At 40.9% G+C, this 17,498-nt stretch overlaps 1 protein-coding gene across 2 annotated transcripts in view; it reads left to right on the forward strand.

Moving 5' to 3' along the window:
- RAI14 (retinoic acid induced 14) overlaps positions 1-17,498 on the forward strand; it is a 104,888-nt gene that overhangs the window by 59,688 nt on the left and 27,702 nt on the right. For both annotated transcript variants that reach the window (XM_066614107.1, XM_066614106.1), the window contains exon 4: positions 5,350-5,480. In XM_066614107.1, coding sequence (XP_066470204.1) covers positions 5,350-5,480 — 131 coding nt within the window. The remainder of the gene's footprint in view (positions 1-5,349; positions 5,481-17,498) is intronic.

The raw sequence follows: 17,498 nt of genomic DNA on the forward strand, positions 1-17,498 counted from the left end.
ATCATCGTGAAATGAGAAACTTCTCGGTTTCCTATGCTGCTGATGACCAGAGTAATAATTAAACCAAACAATAAAAAATGTGCTGCGTATTTTAATTGCAAACTCTTCTACATAAGTACATGTTTAGCTATGCAACTACCATAAGAAAAGAAATAAGGATCCATTATATTAATTGTAGAATGCAGGCATGTAGACACAATCATCAGCAATCTGGTTTTTCTCTGAAACCACTGTATTTGCTTTGTGCCGGGTGTTGTGGGGAGGTCAAAATTCTTCCTGCAGCTCTCATCCCCAAATCACAAAGAACAGAGTTGGAGCTGGTGTAGTGGAGCTGGTGTAGCACAGTGGCTAAAATACTTACCTGGAAACCAGAAGTTCCCCGGTTTGACTTTTGCCACTGTCGTGATCTCATCAGGTATTCTTGGGCAGACCATTCCCTCCTGGCCTCAGTTCCAGAATTTTACTTACATTTTTATACTGACTTTCCTCCAAAGAGCTCAGGGTATTGTATCTGGTTCCTTCCCTCCTTTTGTCCTCACAACAACCCTTTGAGGTAGATGAGACTGAGAGATGATTAGCCGAAGGTCACCCAGGAAGCTTCATGGCTGAGCAGGAATTTGAACCTGGATCTTCCAAATCTAAGTTCCACTTTTGAGCCACTATACTCTGCTACGCTTATCTTGCAAGGTTGTTAACATGTATGTGATGTAGTCCTTTTTAAGTACTTTGTACACTCAGAAAGCAATGCTAAGTAGTGCTCTTATTATGGGATACTCTAATATGGGTAGGGAGAGAGATAGTGACAGAGTCTGGAGATCTTCAAAGCTTATCAGTGAGAGGCTGACCAGTCCCATCTTCTAAATCCTCTGCAGTTTCATAGGATTTAGGGAAGGGGAGAGAAGGCTTCTGTCTCCTTCATGGTGTGAGGCAAGCGTCTCTTCCAATTCTCAGTACATTGACTGTTGTGCTCATCTTTAAAGGTGCTCTCCAGGATGGGATTAGTGGTTGTCAATGACAACCTGGCAACTGTGTGTGTGTAACTCAACATCAGGGTTTCCTGAGAACTAAACTAGAGGTTCAGGTCTCAATGCATGGATTTAATATTGGACAGTGGAGGGGCAGGGAAATTTTAAAAAGCCTGGTGATCAAATGAATTAAAGAATGGAACTGCTGAGCTTTTTTGTTTTTATTGACTTGGAGTAGGTCATAAGGATCCAGTATATTGGGCTGCAGATATTTCAGATTACAAAATTTCAAATTACAGCTGATAAAATCATATATCTCGCTGTGGTCCTACGCCAGTTCAGACCCTCCCTATTTCAGTGTAGATATTAACTGTGACTTACTGTATAGAGTTGGTGCACTATAGTAGATATAGAACCAGGTCTTGAGAAGGGAGTCCAGATCTCTGAGTCATAAAGTTCCCTTGGGCTAGTCTATCTTTCACACTAACCTATCTCACAGGGGAGATAGACAGACAGACAAACTGGAGGAACTTTGCATATGCTGTTCTGAGCTCCTTGGAGAAAAGACAGCAAACAGATGTCTTAAACACGTATAAAATCACATTCATTGTGGAGGGAAAAGGCTGCATAGAGCTATTTTTAAGTACTGACAGCAATTGTTGACTTTTAAATAGGATCGGTAACTGTATTCCCGCCCCTCTTATGTTGATACAGTAAGTGGCCGGGTTGCTTTAAACTATGCAGATACAAGATGCTTAGAGGGATTTTTACTTTCTAAGCATAATTTCTCTTACAAGGGCACGCCACTTCACAAAATAAAGCATTGATTTGAGGTTCTGTGAAGTGAGTTCTTTGTCTTTTTTTAAGGTTCAAAAATGCCGCTTTCTTTTTGTCTCCTAAGGAAAAATGTTGGTTGACATTGCAATGTAAACAATATATGGCCTTGTAGGGAAGAGTGCTAAAGCTGCCTGGTAAGTAAGACCAACAGCAGACAAATTGGAAGGATGAGCATTCCACTGGCCAAGAATCTTCCTCTCTTAACCTTCAAAGTTGAGCTGTTAAGAGTTGACACAGCATTTGGGTTCTGTCTGACCAAGTATAACCCCCTGTTTCCTGTGCTTCCCACAAACCACTTGTAGCCTCCTGAGAAGAAAAAGTCGCCAAGGATTTTCTGCAGGAAAGTTGATATGTTCAAAGCCTAGGGTTGGGCATTTGACCAGTTTTAGCAGATTGAGTCAATTGACTATGCAATAATGATTAAGTGCTTTTAGAGCATTAACTTCATTAGAACAACAACCGTTCTCTGATTATCAACAGATTTGATACTAATGCTAATAGTGAAAACATGTTCTAAGTGAGAAGGAATTTGTTTTCTGAGCTACATGAACATACACAGTGATCTTGGTATCCTAGGAAAGACTTGTGTGAGCCCAGAAAGGATGTTTTTCTACGTATGTGTGCTCTTGTTCTTTAAAAATGAGATATAAAAGGTAGTGAAAGTGAGGGGCTATGGCTTGGTGGAAGAGCATCTGTCGTGCATGCAGAAGGTCTCCGTTTCTCCAGGTTAGGGCTGGGAGAAAACTCTGCCTGAAAACTCTGAAAAGCCTCCCTGTCAGTGTACTGAACCAACAATCTGACTAGGCTTAGGGCAGTATCGTATGTTCACTTTAAAAAGAGAGTTCTGGGAAGGGGTGTTACTTTTTTTTCTGGGTCAGGATACTGAGGATATGGGGAGAGGTCCTATAATTCAGTAACAAAACACATGCTTTACATGTATATGATCCCAACTTCTATCTCTGGTAACGGGGCTGGGAGGGATCATGGCCTGAGATATCTGATGCTACCAGTTAAAGTAGGTGGCCTTGGGCTGGATGGTCTGATTTGGTATAGAGTAACTTTATATGTGTCTTATGCAAAAACATAAAATCTTTCCATAAGTGTTGGGAAAATTTGTGGGATTTTCTAAAGGAAATGACAGAAATCCTGACATTCCCTGCCTGGCAGTACATTTTTGAGTTGCTTTGAGTAACAGATCAGGAGACAGATCTTGAAGAGAGATCTTGGAGAGATGACAGATCAGGAGAGAGATCTTGGGGTGGTGGTGGACAGGTCGATGAAAGTGTCGACCCAATGTGCGGTGGCAGTGAAGAAGGCCAATTCTATGCTTGGGATCATTAGGAAAGGTATTGAGAACAAAACGGTTAGTATTATAATGCCGTTGTACAAATCTATGGTAAGGCCACACCTGGAGTATTGTGTCCAGTTCTGGTCGCCGCATCTCAAAAAAGACATAGTGGAAATGGAAAAGGTGCAAAAGAGAGCGACTAAGATGATTATGGGGCTGGGGCACCTTCCTTATGAGGAAAGGCTACGGCGTTTGGGCCTCTTCAGCCTAGAAAAGAGACGCTTGAGGGGGGACATGATTGAGACATACAAAATTATGCAGGGGATGGACAGAGTGGATAGGGAGATGTTCTTTACACTCTCACATAATACCAGAACCAGGGGACATCCACTAAAATTGAGTGTTGGGCGGGTTAGGACAGACAAAAGAAAATATTTCTTTACTCAGCGTGTGGTCGGTCTGTGGAACTCCTTGCCACAGGATGTGATGCTGACGTCTAACCTAGACGCCTTTAAAAGGGGATTGGACGAGTTTCTGGAGGAAAAATCCATTATGGGGTACAAGCCATGATGTGTATGCGCAATCTCCTGATTTTAGGAATGGGTTAAGTCAGAATGCCAGATGTAGGGGAGAGCACCAGGATGAGGTCTCTTGTTATCTGGTGTGCTCCCTGGGGCATTTGGTGGGCCGCTGTGAGATACAGGAAGCTGGACTAGATGGGCCTATGGCCTGATCCAGTGGGGCTGTTCTTATGTTCTTATGAGTAGACCAAGGGTTGAAGGCCAACTACATGAGTCTGTCAGCTGCCTCACTCTCAGGGGAGTTGGAGCACAAAGCAGTGGATTCTACACTGTCCTAAATGTGACAGTGTTCAGAGTTCACAGGGCTGGCAATTGAGGCAAAAATCCAGGTCAGATTTCGGCAGCTGGGTGATGGTAGCTTGTTCCAAGTTTATTTTTCATTATAAAGTATGTCTTGAACTTTTAACACAAGATGCAAGCTTGGCTTGCAACAGCCACAAAACGTGCAGCTCATTAGTACCGAAGGCAACTCCCTTCTGGACCAAGGTTGCCCCGAGCTGTCAAACAGCATCATCTCACTTGGATTAATGATGGTGTAAATATTTACACTAATATTTATAAATTCTCTACACAGAAAAGTTTTTTGCTTTACTTAACTGTGTACATCAAATAATAGAGAAATAAAGGCACTGGAGCACAATATGACTTTTTAAAGTTTGAATATCAGTAGGGCTTCTTTTTTGCTTTATGGTAGAGTGAAGATACTTTCAAGATAAAGCACCTTTTTATTTTTGCATGTAGATCGCCTTGGCCAGGGCATGTGAAGAGCACCTCTCTTGACAGAATAATTTACAGTCCATTCTTTCTGGATTTGGCTGTGCAGAAAGTAAATAGGTTTTGGTGCAAGACTTTGACATCTTGAGTTGTTGTGACGTACCACAGAAACCAAAGATTGTTGAGGCAAACGTGGCTGGGGCAGGGCTTTGTAGGCACAGGACAGGGCTTATTGGCATTCTGTCCCTGCCTATCTTCTCCACTGTTTTACTACACATAACATTTAATTGCCTATGTTGGGCTATGGACTCCTCTCTTTTTAAAAAATGTATATAAATTTTTGTGGACCAGGGTCTACTTTGGTTGGAGGCATGTGATGGTCTCCTAAGTAGGTACTGGTAGCGTGTTGTGCATGATCTGAGGGCACCTAATGCACCCTTCTTGCTGAGTGAAATGGTTCTGGTCAGTGTCACAAGGCAAAGTTGCCAAGAAACCCCAGGGATGCATAAGTGGGACATAAATACTATTAGAATAGGAGGAATACGCACAGATACAGAGAGGAGGAAAAACTTGACCTAGGTGGCTCAAAGATCAACACAAGAGAGTGGATGTGGCGTTGTTGTGCAGAGCATGAATGAATCTAATATCTGATCAGAGTGGGTGTGGTCAATCCCATCAGCTGTTTATGGTGAACTTAGCATAGCAAAGAAAACTGAGATGGGACAATTACTTTCTTTAATGCAACGACTCCAGCAATCATTATTTGCATTGCACATAGAATGAATCAGGCATATGATTATGAAACAAAATGATATGTTTTATTATAAATTATTCACTTATCTGTATTTTGGGTGGAGGGGATGGTTCTCCACCTAAGCAGTAAATGTCTGTGCTGTCTAAGGAAAACAAAGGATCTTATTGTAACTGATGCTTTTTCTGGTCTCCTCATTTTCTTTTCCCGCAGGCCAATGAGTGGAATAAGAATGATGACCGCCTCCTTCAAGCTGTGGAGAATGGAGATGCAGAGAAAGTGGCATCATTGCTGGGTAAAAAGGGAGCCAGTGCCACCAAACACGACAGTGAGGGTAAAACCGCGTAAGTAGCTAAGCTTGAACAACAATTATAAAGCATCTCGTAGCTTGCTGTCAGTAACGACCGCAGCAGCAGTGATATCTTGCATCCACTTGTATTCATCATCCCTGTAAGTTTAAGTGCTCTGGGCAGTCTTACAAAAATCCTTGGGGAATGCACTTAATATTTTGAGTTAGCTCTTCATCACCGTTAAATGATTCAAATCCCAGTTGTTTGAATGTCTGGAGACACTGTCACTTTGTGTCTGATTTAACGTCCAAACTGCTTGTTCCATTTATTGTATATGTTTCTTTAGATACGTCTCCTATCTCATATGAGGCAGAAATAAGATAAGAGTGCATTTTCTGAAGGAACTTGTGGAAACATCTGGGCAGGATGTTTCACAAGGATTTTGGAAATGCTTATCTCCCCTTTCACCTGTTCCTTACAGAGAACATTGAAGTAGCAAGCATGATCCCCTCCCACCCAGTTTGAATTGGCTCTCGCACTGGTACAAATCTGAGAAATTGTGTGCAGTACAAAGTGTTTCTGGTTCCCTTGCCATTTGCAGTATGGCATGGAACTTCCCTAGGTAGGATTTTTTTCTAAAGTGGCACTGAGGTTTTGGAATTTCCCCCTGGGAAAGTGCCTTTTGTCCTTTTACTGCCAGTTTTCCAATGGCAAACCATTTGGCTTTTATTTCAGAAGACTTTGGGGACGCACTGAGCTTCTGTGTTAGAGGCTAGTTTGTTTTGCTACAGGTTGTTTTGTGGTTTTACTGTTGCTTTTTGTGGTTTGGTTTTATGCTTTTAATATGTGTCTGGTTTTTATCTTGTGGGCTACATTGGAGTACTTTTGCACAAAAAAGGCAGGATAGCAATATTTTAATTAATACTAGCTCAGTCTTGAGCAGCATTAATACAGTGTGGAATATTGGATTATCTAGCAGTTTCACTAGTCAGGTTGGAAGTTGTGGTCTGTAATACATGATAATTGGCACAGTTTGTCCAGCATAAACAGCAGTGTATGCTGGACATGTGGTGTAACTATTTCACAGTGTTAATGAAAGAGAATCCTTCTCATTAAGCTATCTTATAGAAAAAAATTGTCTTATAGAATCCTATTGAGGGTGTAAGACTCTCAGGCAAGGTTTTTTCTTGGGTCCCTTGAAGATGTAAAGTAGAACTCCTGGTGCTATAAGGCTTATGCACACACGTCTTCCTCTGCAAATGTCCTCTCTCAAGACTGGCCCAATCTCTCCAACTCCGAGGCAGCTCAATCTACCCCTTCCCTTTAATGCTGCAGCCACAGTCACTGTCACCATCTCTTCCTCCTGCTCCTATGTTTTGAAAGACAGAGTAGAAATATGTATCAGAGAGAAGGGAGGGTGGTGGTCTAGAGGATCTTCAACTCCACTCTGTCTCTTTCAAGTTACAGGAACAGGATGAAGAGATGAAGGGGCAGCTGGAATGTGGCAAGACAAGCTGTGATGTACTGAGGGTAGAGATAAGAGGAGGTGGTCTGCATGAATCTCTGCCAACCTGCCACTAATCTGCTACCTGAGCAGTCACTTCGCCAGGTGTTGTCAGCAGATCAGACTTGCACTCTCTTCTGTGGCTTGCTTTAATCATGATGTAAGGTTTGCTTTGGAGCTAACCATGAGTAGCTCCAAACTTCTCATGACCAGCATTTGTAAATTTGTCATACTCCAATTGGGGCAATTCTAACAACTGACCTTTGTGGCTGCTCCTAAGCTGTTTCTAGTAGCAGTGTGTATTCTATCCTTACTAGCTCCAAAGACAGAAAAGGTGTAGATGTTATCCAGAGCAGTTGTGGAGATGGTGACAACCAAGCCAGTTTGGGTAATATATAAATGGGGGCCAACAAACTGTTGTGTATGTTATGCAGAATGAGATGGTAGACTACAGCGTTAGTAATCTTGATTTCACCATTTTTGACAACAGGGGTGTAGTTCATGGGTTTAACATTCATTTACTTTAAAAATCAACCACTTCTATGCATACTAAACAAGCTTGTCTGATAGAAATGCAGAAGTGTGACTCGCTCTTTGGCATCCTGATTTACTAAATGCAGAGAGCTTTGAGGATCATTCAAATCCTTGATTGTCTCTTTCTCTTCCTGCCCCCTCAGTCTGAAGTGGTACAACCCATTATACAATCTCAGCTGTCCACCTCCTCCTTCTTCAGCATGTGAAGCTCTAGGCTTAGTCACTAGCAATTGTGCTTTAGCTCCTTGGGGAAGGCAGGAAACAGCAGTTTTCAGAGCACTCTTATGAATAGGCCTAACAACCAGTGTTTTCACTTAATTTGTCTCTTGTTCATGACGTTACAGGACGAGTGTGTGTCTAAAGGTAGAGCTGAATTCTGTTGTCTGGTGGTGCTACCTGTGCCTTTTGCAGACCTGCAGCTTTAGGCTGGTCTATGCAGGGGTGGCCAAACTGCAGTTTGTGAGCCACATGCAGATATTTGACATATAATGTGAGGCTCTCAGCAATATATTGACTGAGCTCCTTTTTGCATCACAGTTTATATTAAGATAAAGATAAATAAAAAATTCTCAAGCTTTATAATTATTTACCAGGTATAAACTCAGAGTCCACGGGATTAAAATGTCAGTTTAGTGTTTGTGGTAAGTATATTTATGAATCTGAATGCTTCTTAAATATTGTGGTTCTCAAACATCTGAAGTTTATTGTATGTAGCTCTTACATTAATCAAGTTTGACTACCCCTGGTCTGTGCAGTCTCATTTCATGATGTGGCAATGGATGACTGATTTATTGATTCCTTAACACTCAGTTCCTGAGATATGTGTTTACATAATTAGTCTAGAAGTGACATATAGACCAAAAGGCAGTAGTGGAGTACTTTATGTAACTATTTGCCCAGAGCAATCAAACTTTTCACTCTGATGAGATGGGCAGTTGGAAGCATAATATTGTCACTTGTCCATGAGCCTGTCCTGGTGAAATTGATTTTATTTTTTGCACTGCACTTATGCTAGCTTTGATTTAAAAAAACTGCTTTTTCCAATTATAGTCTGTGCCCATATATTGGATAGGATGGACATATGACAGGAGGGAGGAAGTAACCTCTGCTTGTGTACATGCCTTTCTTTATTTCCTTTTCATACAAGGAGAATATCTCTATATGAGAAGAAGCTAATGCCTTCAAATGGCTCTTGTCTGTTTTGGGTCTAATTGAGAAGTCAGAGCTGAAAAGTGTTTGCAAAACTCTTCAAGGTGTTTGTGTATCTGGCCTTAATTTATTGGTTACTGGTATGGCGAGATGACTGGTTTTCACATATGGCTTGTGCTGGATCTTGCGCAAATGTTACATGGATGTCAGTTCACGACTGCTAGATCCTATCCTACACTTGTAGTGGTAACTAGATGCTGAAATTCTGTGGGATGTCTTGGCAAAGCTGACATCTGGCCCCGGGCTTTAGGTTTTTGGTGTGGATAAATATGCTGAGAACTGACCTTCCCCAACCAAGTAGCAGCTAGATGACTTGGTTGGCATTTTTGCCCACACATTTTGCCCAGTCCCAGAGGGATTGTTTCTCCTCCACTATCACCAAACATTATTGCATTATTGTGGCCCATGGTTTAAAAAAAAAAATGTTGCAGGTTGTCTGGAAAAATGTAGCTTTATATGGATCAGACCTTTTTTATGTCACTGGAAAGTGGGGTGATAGTGGTTCAGGTGAGGCTAGAACATGATACACCTTGGAAAGGCATGATAATTACTATTAAATGTAGGAGACAGTTGTTCTCTTTTATGTGTGGTGTGATAGTTAGCTGCTTAAAAAGGTAGAGAAGGCAATACTTAGTACTGGGTGGGTATGATTGCACATGAAAACAAGAGTGGTAGGGAAGGAGATCTTAAATTTTGGATAGTATTGGCATTAAAAGTCTTTGCCATCCATTTCTCACCTAATTCAAAGGGTTTTTTTTAGTTTCCCACCCCTTTCGCTGTTCCAGGGCCACACAAGATTATGAGATGGCCTATGGATACACCATGTGCTATGAAGTGGATTAAGTCCTACTTTTGACACCTGGAACCTCTCCTTCTCCCTACCTCTTTACCATTTTTTTTAGTGCAAACCTACTTAGTTTATGACACTGGCTAGTGCCCATGTGCTATAGTTTCCTGACCCTGCTAGAAGTGCAGGTGGCTGGGTGGTGGTGTACCAGTGAGCAAGATGTGGCTGTGCATTTGCCTGGCCTTCCAAAAGAGGCATGATTTGGGGAAGGATGGCGTAGAGCAAAACAAAATGCAAACTAGGGGATAAATCACTCCTCTGCACAGCTGCCATATTTGGGAGCAGAAGTGGTATCCAAAAAATGTGGAGAAGTGCTACATGGAGCACGATGTGAAGAATCTCCCTTCTTTGGAAATTAACATAGATAGGAATTGTATTTGAACCAAACCAAGAAGACCTTGCAGTATTTCATAAACCAATAGTTCAGGAAGATCTGAAGAAGGCAGAGTGGCCCAAGAAGCCCTCCTCATATACATTATTGTAGTGTTCTCTGTTCCAAGTACAGACTAATTGCATTGTTCACAAGATCAGAGGGAATGCTAGACCAAAGAATATGAAGAAACAAAGTTTTCCTTGTAAAAAACATTCTCTCCTGCAAAGTAATTTCCATGTACTAGTAAGCAGAAAAAGCAAAGAAACGTCAACAGATGTCAGACTGCAAAATGACTTAGTTGCAAGACTTGAAAAGGCAAAACAACTCAAATGGAAACAGCCTGCTCTTCCAAATGAATAAGGCCACATGTTTTGTCATGTCACCTTTTGTGTAACTGAAAGTTGCTGTGGATCGTTGCCAGATCTGAGCTCAACATTGGATCCGATTTCATTTGCAGAAGCTTAGACCTTCTGCTTGTTGTTTGTCCATCCAATCCCAGGCAGTGACTCATTTAATATCTGGTTGTCTGCTATATGGAAGATTTCTCCAGGTGCAAGAGCTAATTTTTCTTTCTTTCTCTATGGCCTCAAATAAAATTCTCTGTGTGGTTGGGTAAACTAGTGATATTTGCATAATTACTTCTGCACTATCCTGAGCTTTTTTTGCAGTGGAGACTTTCTTCTGAGAGCCACGGAATGGGGCCTATACATTTGATTCATCTTGGTAGTCAGTATTTGTGGCTGCCATGGACTCTGACCCTTCTCTCTTCCCCCTTTCTCTGATACGTACAATGGCCTTTGCAAGGAATCCACTTCCACTTCATGGAATCCACTTCATGCTGGGCTTTGGATTGGAACAAGGATCTGTGAGGGGACTCTCACTTTGTGCTGGATCTTAAGGGGCAGGCAGTGTTTGGAAAGAGTCCTCATGACTGATGTCCCAGATACTCCATCTGCAAATCTCTGCCAAAGATTTCAAACCAAGTCAAGAATCTTTTGTAACTGCTGTTTGGGTGGCAGCTGTTTTTATAACTTAATCTGACTCTAAGCTCAGGAACGCCCTAAAAGGGTGACCTTTGCTGTTACTGTAGTCTACTCCATCTTCCATCATACTTTGCATTACAAAATATGTAAAATGCAGTCAGACCATTTGATGAGCAACTTTTAAGTTTCAAAAACCATGATGACAGAGTTGTCTTCTTTTGACAAAGAAATTCTTAGATAAATGAAAAGCAGAAAAGAGTTGATCTCTTCATAGTTGTAACTGTTGAATGGGAATTGAGAGAAGGTCATGTTTCACCATCACCTAAGGCAAGTTTTGACTTTTTAACTTCGTGTTCCAATTTTATCATATTTTAAAAATAAAAGCAGCAATCTATAATACACTTCTGTTAATCATAATACTCTTTAATTTCCTATGTTTTCTATACCCTGAAGCGTAGAGCCTATGTGTGTATAAATAATATATTGAGCATTCTTTAGAATTGCAGAAAATCAAGAGACATCCTGACTGCTTGAGTCTTTATCTTATTCATTCGTTCTTTATTTACGGTCACAGACCCAACATTCATAAAACCTTTAAAACAAAATCTTTCTCTTTCTCTTAGCAGAATAAGGGAAAAATAAAATATTTCTATTTTATAAAACATCTACCCTATCTTATGCTTAAGGTGTCTTAACAATAATGAAATGCAGTGATACAATTTGATTCACTGCTGAAGTGGTTAAATGATTTCTCTTTAAAGTAGAAACCAAACACTGGTCTTCAGGAAGTGGTTGCCAGAGCTCCTCAGGCTTTTGCTTTCATAGATGGCCAAGAAGTTATCATAAAGGAATTCTTTGTGGATAAAATGGGTTTGTGAGAGAGAACTTGAAAGCAGTGGTGTGTAAGTGGCCACTCAATCAAGCCCAGGGGCCTTCGTCCCCAGTTGGCTGATAGCTTCCAGTTCCTTACTTAGGCACTCTACTAGTGTGTGTGTGATCAGAGAGCCAGTCTGGTTTAGTGGTCAGAGTATTAACCTATGACTGGGGGAGGTCCAGGTTCTATCTCCACTTAGTCATGAAGCTTACTGTGTTCTCCTTGAAGGGCAGGATTTAAAAATATGATTAATTACATACCTTTAATCACTTTTTCCCATGTGAACTAAGGACAGTGAAAAGGTGCTTTGCTTTAACCCATCCTTCTCTACCCCTTTGAACAGCAACAGAAATTTGTGCAGACCTCTCCCCATTTGTCCCTAAGAGGCTAACTCCCAGTAACCTGTGTCGTGCAGGGCTGTAAACAACTGAGGCTGCAATCCTAACCACACTTTCCTGAGACTAAGCCCCATTGAACAAAATAGGACTTGCTTCTGAGTAGACCTGGTTAGGATTGTGCCCCGAGGTGTATCATGAGGAGTGGACTCTGCTAGAGTATCTGTTGCTATTCACGTTGGAAAGGTCAAATGAGCCCTAAAGAGTCTTTGCACCAGTCTCCTCTTGCTCACTTCAAAGCATGGCCCTTCCTAAAAACCCAGTTGACAATTAATTTTTAAGTGATTTGTCAATTTGTAGACTAATCGTACATCAGTGCCATCTATTGGACATTCTGGGAATTGCAACTTCTCATCCAAATTGAATACTATAGTAGTGGTGAACACAAAGGACCCATTGTGCTTGGTGTGTCCTCTAAAAAGGCAACAAAAGGGAAAGGGAAGGAAAACTGTGCTTTTTAAAAAAAAAAAAAGTAAAAATCAGGGGGTTTTGCGAATAAAAGTTCTGGAAGCTGCCATATCATCCAGGGTGAAGTCCCTAAATTGAAGACAAATGGTTTGAGCTGCTTAAAATTTCTCATATTTGCTGTTCACATCCAGCAAGTCCTGTGCTTGCCAAAAGTGTTGTGTGGGCTGAGAAATCCCTGGCACCTTGAAAGGCACCTGTCTTCTAGGAATATGAAATGTCAGTTTGTTCCTCTGGATGTGCTGATTCTAGGTGTTGGTTCCTGCTTGTTGCCTGTTAGAAGTGTTGAAAAGTTATTTGCACTCAGACCTAGTGATTTTAGGTACAAGAGAGCAAGTGAGCACCCACCTACCCACCCCCTCAGATTTTATGGAAAGGGGCTCCAAGAATTGTTAATCTTAGCTACGATAAAAACCTCTTATATAACACAGGCCTACAAAATTGAGGGTCAGAAAAGTTTTTCCTAAACTTTATGGTTGCTTGATATGAATTTGGGGTGCCAATTCCAAAAATGGCATCCGTTTTGCCCTATCCGTTTTGTCTAGTTTTGGAGATATAGTACAACTCATTAGTGAATGGTTCAAGCAGCTTCCTCATGAGGAAGCCATGGTGTAGGCTTCCTCATGAGGAAGCTGCTTGAACCATTCACTAAAGAGGCTATGCCATGTCTGGCTTTCTGTCTAGTTAGTACATTTCTCCTGCTGCTGAGGGCAAGCCATCCCTGAGAAAGCAAATCACTCAAGCTCCTCAGCCATAGAATGTGTGTGGTTTTAAAAACCTACTAGGGTTTTTCCCCACCCTGCTGCTTCAATGGTATTTAAATGTAGTATGCAAAGGAAATTAGAAATTGGTTGTGTTATGTGCATGATAGATTTCTTCATGTATTGCTTGCAGTAACTATTTTTGAGGACAAGTCACACTTAGGCTGGATATATTCTTGCTAATTAATAAGCACTGTGTGACTATGGCCCCTATTTTACACATGCACACACGTGCGCGCTCATGCTGGCCTGGCATAGGCACCATGTGGAACCATTTAATCATTGTGCCACATGATGATCACAAGTTTCAGACCCACGTACTCCTCCCCTTCTTTTGAGCGCATTAGAGGATAGAGTTTTAGATTTCTAGTTGTGGTTAGAACAAACTGGAATTTGCCATGGTGTCTGAACCTGACAAATTTTGGTTTATTTTAACTACAGTTGCAAGCAAGCCAAGATGTGAAACTAGGATTCACATCTGAAGTGAACAGCTCTGTAGCTTTGTACTTAAGTTCAAGGTTAACAAGCCCATGTTGAGATGAGAATATTGGTGTGTTACGTACCCCTTATTGTTATAAGGTTTTCATAAGGGCTGATTGGGCAAGTTGTGCTGCCTTGCCTTGTAGGCTGTAAATTCCTGCTACGGTCACACTGAATGTAAATAAGCAAGCTGCTCTGCTTTCTCCCCCCCCCCCCAAGGGCTACCTGCAGTGCTCAGGGTTATTACCAGGTATCATACATCCTAAAGCATCTGCAGGCTGCTGCAGGCATGTGTGTACATTATGTGATAGGTCAGCATTTGATGGCCCTAATTAAACACGTGAATAGTCTCTAGTAAAAAGTATTGTTTGAGTTTGTTTCTATGCTGCTTACAAACTTCTGCTTTATAAAGTGTATAAAGCAGTGTATAATTTAAAAAAATTAAAACAAATTGGTGTTGCTATAAATAAAACAAAACCTTAAAAGGAGCTGCAACCAAACTGTTAAGACAATGAAGTTAACTCCAAATGCTCATTTAAATAAAAATTTCTTAACAGTCTACCTAAATGCAGGGATATAAGGAGGCTGTACGATCTCCAGGGGGAGGACAGGCTTCCCTCTAGGTCCTGCACCTGCCAGCTATATATTTTACAGTGGTGGTCTGAAATTGGGGTCTGTAAAGTCAGTTAAATGGCTTGGGTAGGTTGACATGGTTGACAAATTTAAGCATCTTTTCTGATGTACTGTTATGGCTAATCAGTGATGAGCACACATAGCTGAACTGGTCCTGGGAGACTCCTTAAGCATCACATCTGCTGTAATAGTTGTAATTTGGAATATGATCTGGGTTGTGACTAGAATGTGTCTTTGGCTTTGTGAAAGCAGAAGGTGCAGGATGAGGGGAGCTTTGTATTCTGCTCCTTTTCCCCAGCTCTGCTGAAATCATGTGGACATTATTAAGCAGGCATTGGTCCATGACAACTGAATCCCTTAACTCTGCAGCTGAAGGGTGTATATCTTGGTAGAAGTCTAGTTGGTTTAGATTCAGATTTTGAGCTTCTGGCTCAAAAGTGAAAAGATTCACTTTTGAGCTTCTGGCTTCTCTTGTCTTTTCACCAATACTGGAGAGACCCTAACAGAATGGAATCTTAGTTCTACAGCTTTGTTTGTTTGTGCAAAGGTATTTTCTGTCAGGAAGCCATAAATGACTGAGTCATTGGCAAGCAATTCCTGCTTCTCTGAAAGTCAGAGACTGGATGTAAATGCCAGGAAAAGGAAGGGGGAAGGGTAGTAGAAACCGTTTGCTTTGAAGAGAGAAGTCTTCCTGTAAAACAACAATCTTCAAGAGTTCAGAATGTACTCTTAAAGATGCCATTGGAAAAAAACAAAAAACCCTTTATTCTACCCATGGCAATATTTTGCAGAAGGGGAGAGTACAAATCTCTTACACTTGTGAAGGTTATTGCATCCAAAAAATTATCTTAAGGACATTGCTAAACATAGTGGTCAATTCACATAGTCAGCTATAGTTAACAAAGATTGGAATTACAACCTTAAGTCAAACTGAGTCTATGTGCTCCCCTCTTCCTTTATGTCCTTGGTGCCAACATGGAGACACACCTCCTTGCTTTCTAAACCATGGTTCTTGCAAATCCAGAAACTGTGACTTAACTCTGGCTTACAAACCACAATGTTAAACCAGATTCCAACACCTGTTTCAGTGTCTATTTTGTGAATCAGTCCTCAGCTTTCTGCAAAGAAGTTATGTTACAAAGAAGCCAGGATACCAGTCTGTGTAAGCCAAGGAGATAATGGCAAGGAGCACGTAGGTTGTCAGACTTGAGTTTGCATTCTAAGTTCTAGCTAACCATGGTTAATTACTGTAAGCAACTCACATATTGGTTACCAGCAATCCACACATTGGAGGTTCTTGTCCCTGTCCTAATTGCTGTTTTGACCTGACACCCTTGAAAGGGTCAGCAGGGACAGGTTTCTTTGTGGAGTTTTGTTCTATATACCATAGTTCTGTGCTTTTCAGCTAGTAATAGTAATCTCACTGAAAAGGTGGTTACATGGCATTATCTCAACTGACCCAACTCCACTGGAAAAGGAGGTGGCTAAGCAGTGGTGCACCCGTAGGCAAAATGTGACTGTACAGCTGTCTGGCTCTTCAAAAGAGGCATGATTTGTAGAGTAAAGCATCAATTGTTAGTAGCACTTTTGCAAGTACTTTACTGGTAAAGGAGATGAAAAGTTGAAACGATGTTTTTTAGACAGACTTCTCAGTAGCATAGCAGTGTTGCCCTGAGTTGATAACATAGTTATCATTTGTTATCATGTGGGCAGGAGGTCTGGTCTAGAGGGTAGAGCCTCCGTCTGCCTGAAGATAACATCCACAAGGTCGCCAGTTCGAGGCCACTGGCACCCTGCGACCTTGAAGCAGCTGACAAGCTGAAGCTGAGCTATTCCATCTGCTCTGAGTGTGGGAGGATGGAGGCCAGAATGTGAAGCCAGATCGGAATGAAACACCTTGAATGTAGTGGTTCTTGAAAGAAAGAACCTTCTTTCAATTGTAAAAATCCCTATTTAATAAGGGATTTAAATAAAGCCTGCCTATGTAAACCACCTTGAATAAAGTCTTGAATCTTAAAGACCAAGAAAGGCGGTATATAAATACCTGTTGTTGTTATTATCATCATCATTATCATTATCATTATCATTTATTATTGATATGATCTAAAAAGTAACAAATAATGCCCTTAAAATATACTTTTAAATAATTGCATACTTTGAATTATTTATTTTATAAGATTTCTACCCCGTTTTAGTGTTTAATTAAACTACTTTTAATTAATCAAAGTAACTTACAACAATTAACAATAAAAATAACAAAAATTAACAGTACTCAAGTCTCTAGAATACTGTTATGCACCTTTGCTTCCCACTCATATGAAATGGCATCCTGACTAGTTACAGGCATGACAAGGAGTTATTATGTAATTATCACTGATGTTGTCATAGGCTTCTTCCAGTAGATGCTTGAAACCAACCATTCTCTGCACTAAATGCAAGCACAATGAATGTGCTAGTTGTTTCTTGCAAGTTCTTGCAGAACCAGGAAGTTACAACTGCACATTTATTGCTCTGTAAAGTAGCCACCTGGAAGAACCTCAAAACGAAAGATGTCCTTTGCTGTTGGATATCTCTGTGCAATGATTCCCTTTCCGTCAGGCACCTTTGCAAGTTTGAAGAAAAATCACATTCTCCTGATTGTTGTGGTTGAGGGAGTTGTGAAAATTGTGTATTGAAAGGTGCTGGCATATATGCTGTTTTCACTGTAGACCTTTTTCTCCTTGTCTGCAAATGAAAATTTAAACCATTACAGTGAAGTGTGTTAGACTTGGCACTCTTATACAAAGAGATTGGCCATAAAGTTTAATGTTCTCATTGCTTTCGCCAAGTTGATACATGACCAGTGTTTTAATTATTTCAAATGCTGTCAAAATATAAACTCCCCAGAAGTGTGCTTCATGCGTTTGTCGTATGAAGTGTCTTGCTTCAATATTTGTAAACTTCTTTGATTTAATGGATTTGATTTTTGTTGAATGTTTACTTCATGCTATCTCTAAGCTAAGTTAGGAGTGAAG

The sequence above is a fragment of the Tiliqua scincoides genome, chromosome 2, assembly GCF_035046505.1.
Source record: "Tiliqua scincoides isolate rTilSci1 chromosome 2, rTilSci1.hap2, whole genome shotgun sequence".
NCBI classification, from domain to species: domain Eukaryota; kingdom Metazoa; phylum Chordata; class Lepidosauria; order Squamata; family Scincidae; genus Tiliqua; species Tiliqua scincoides.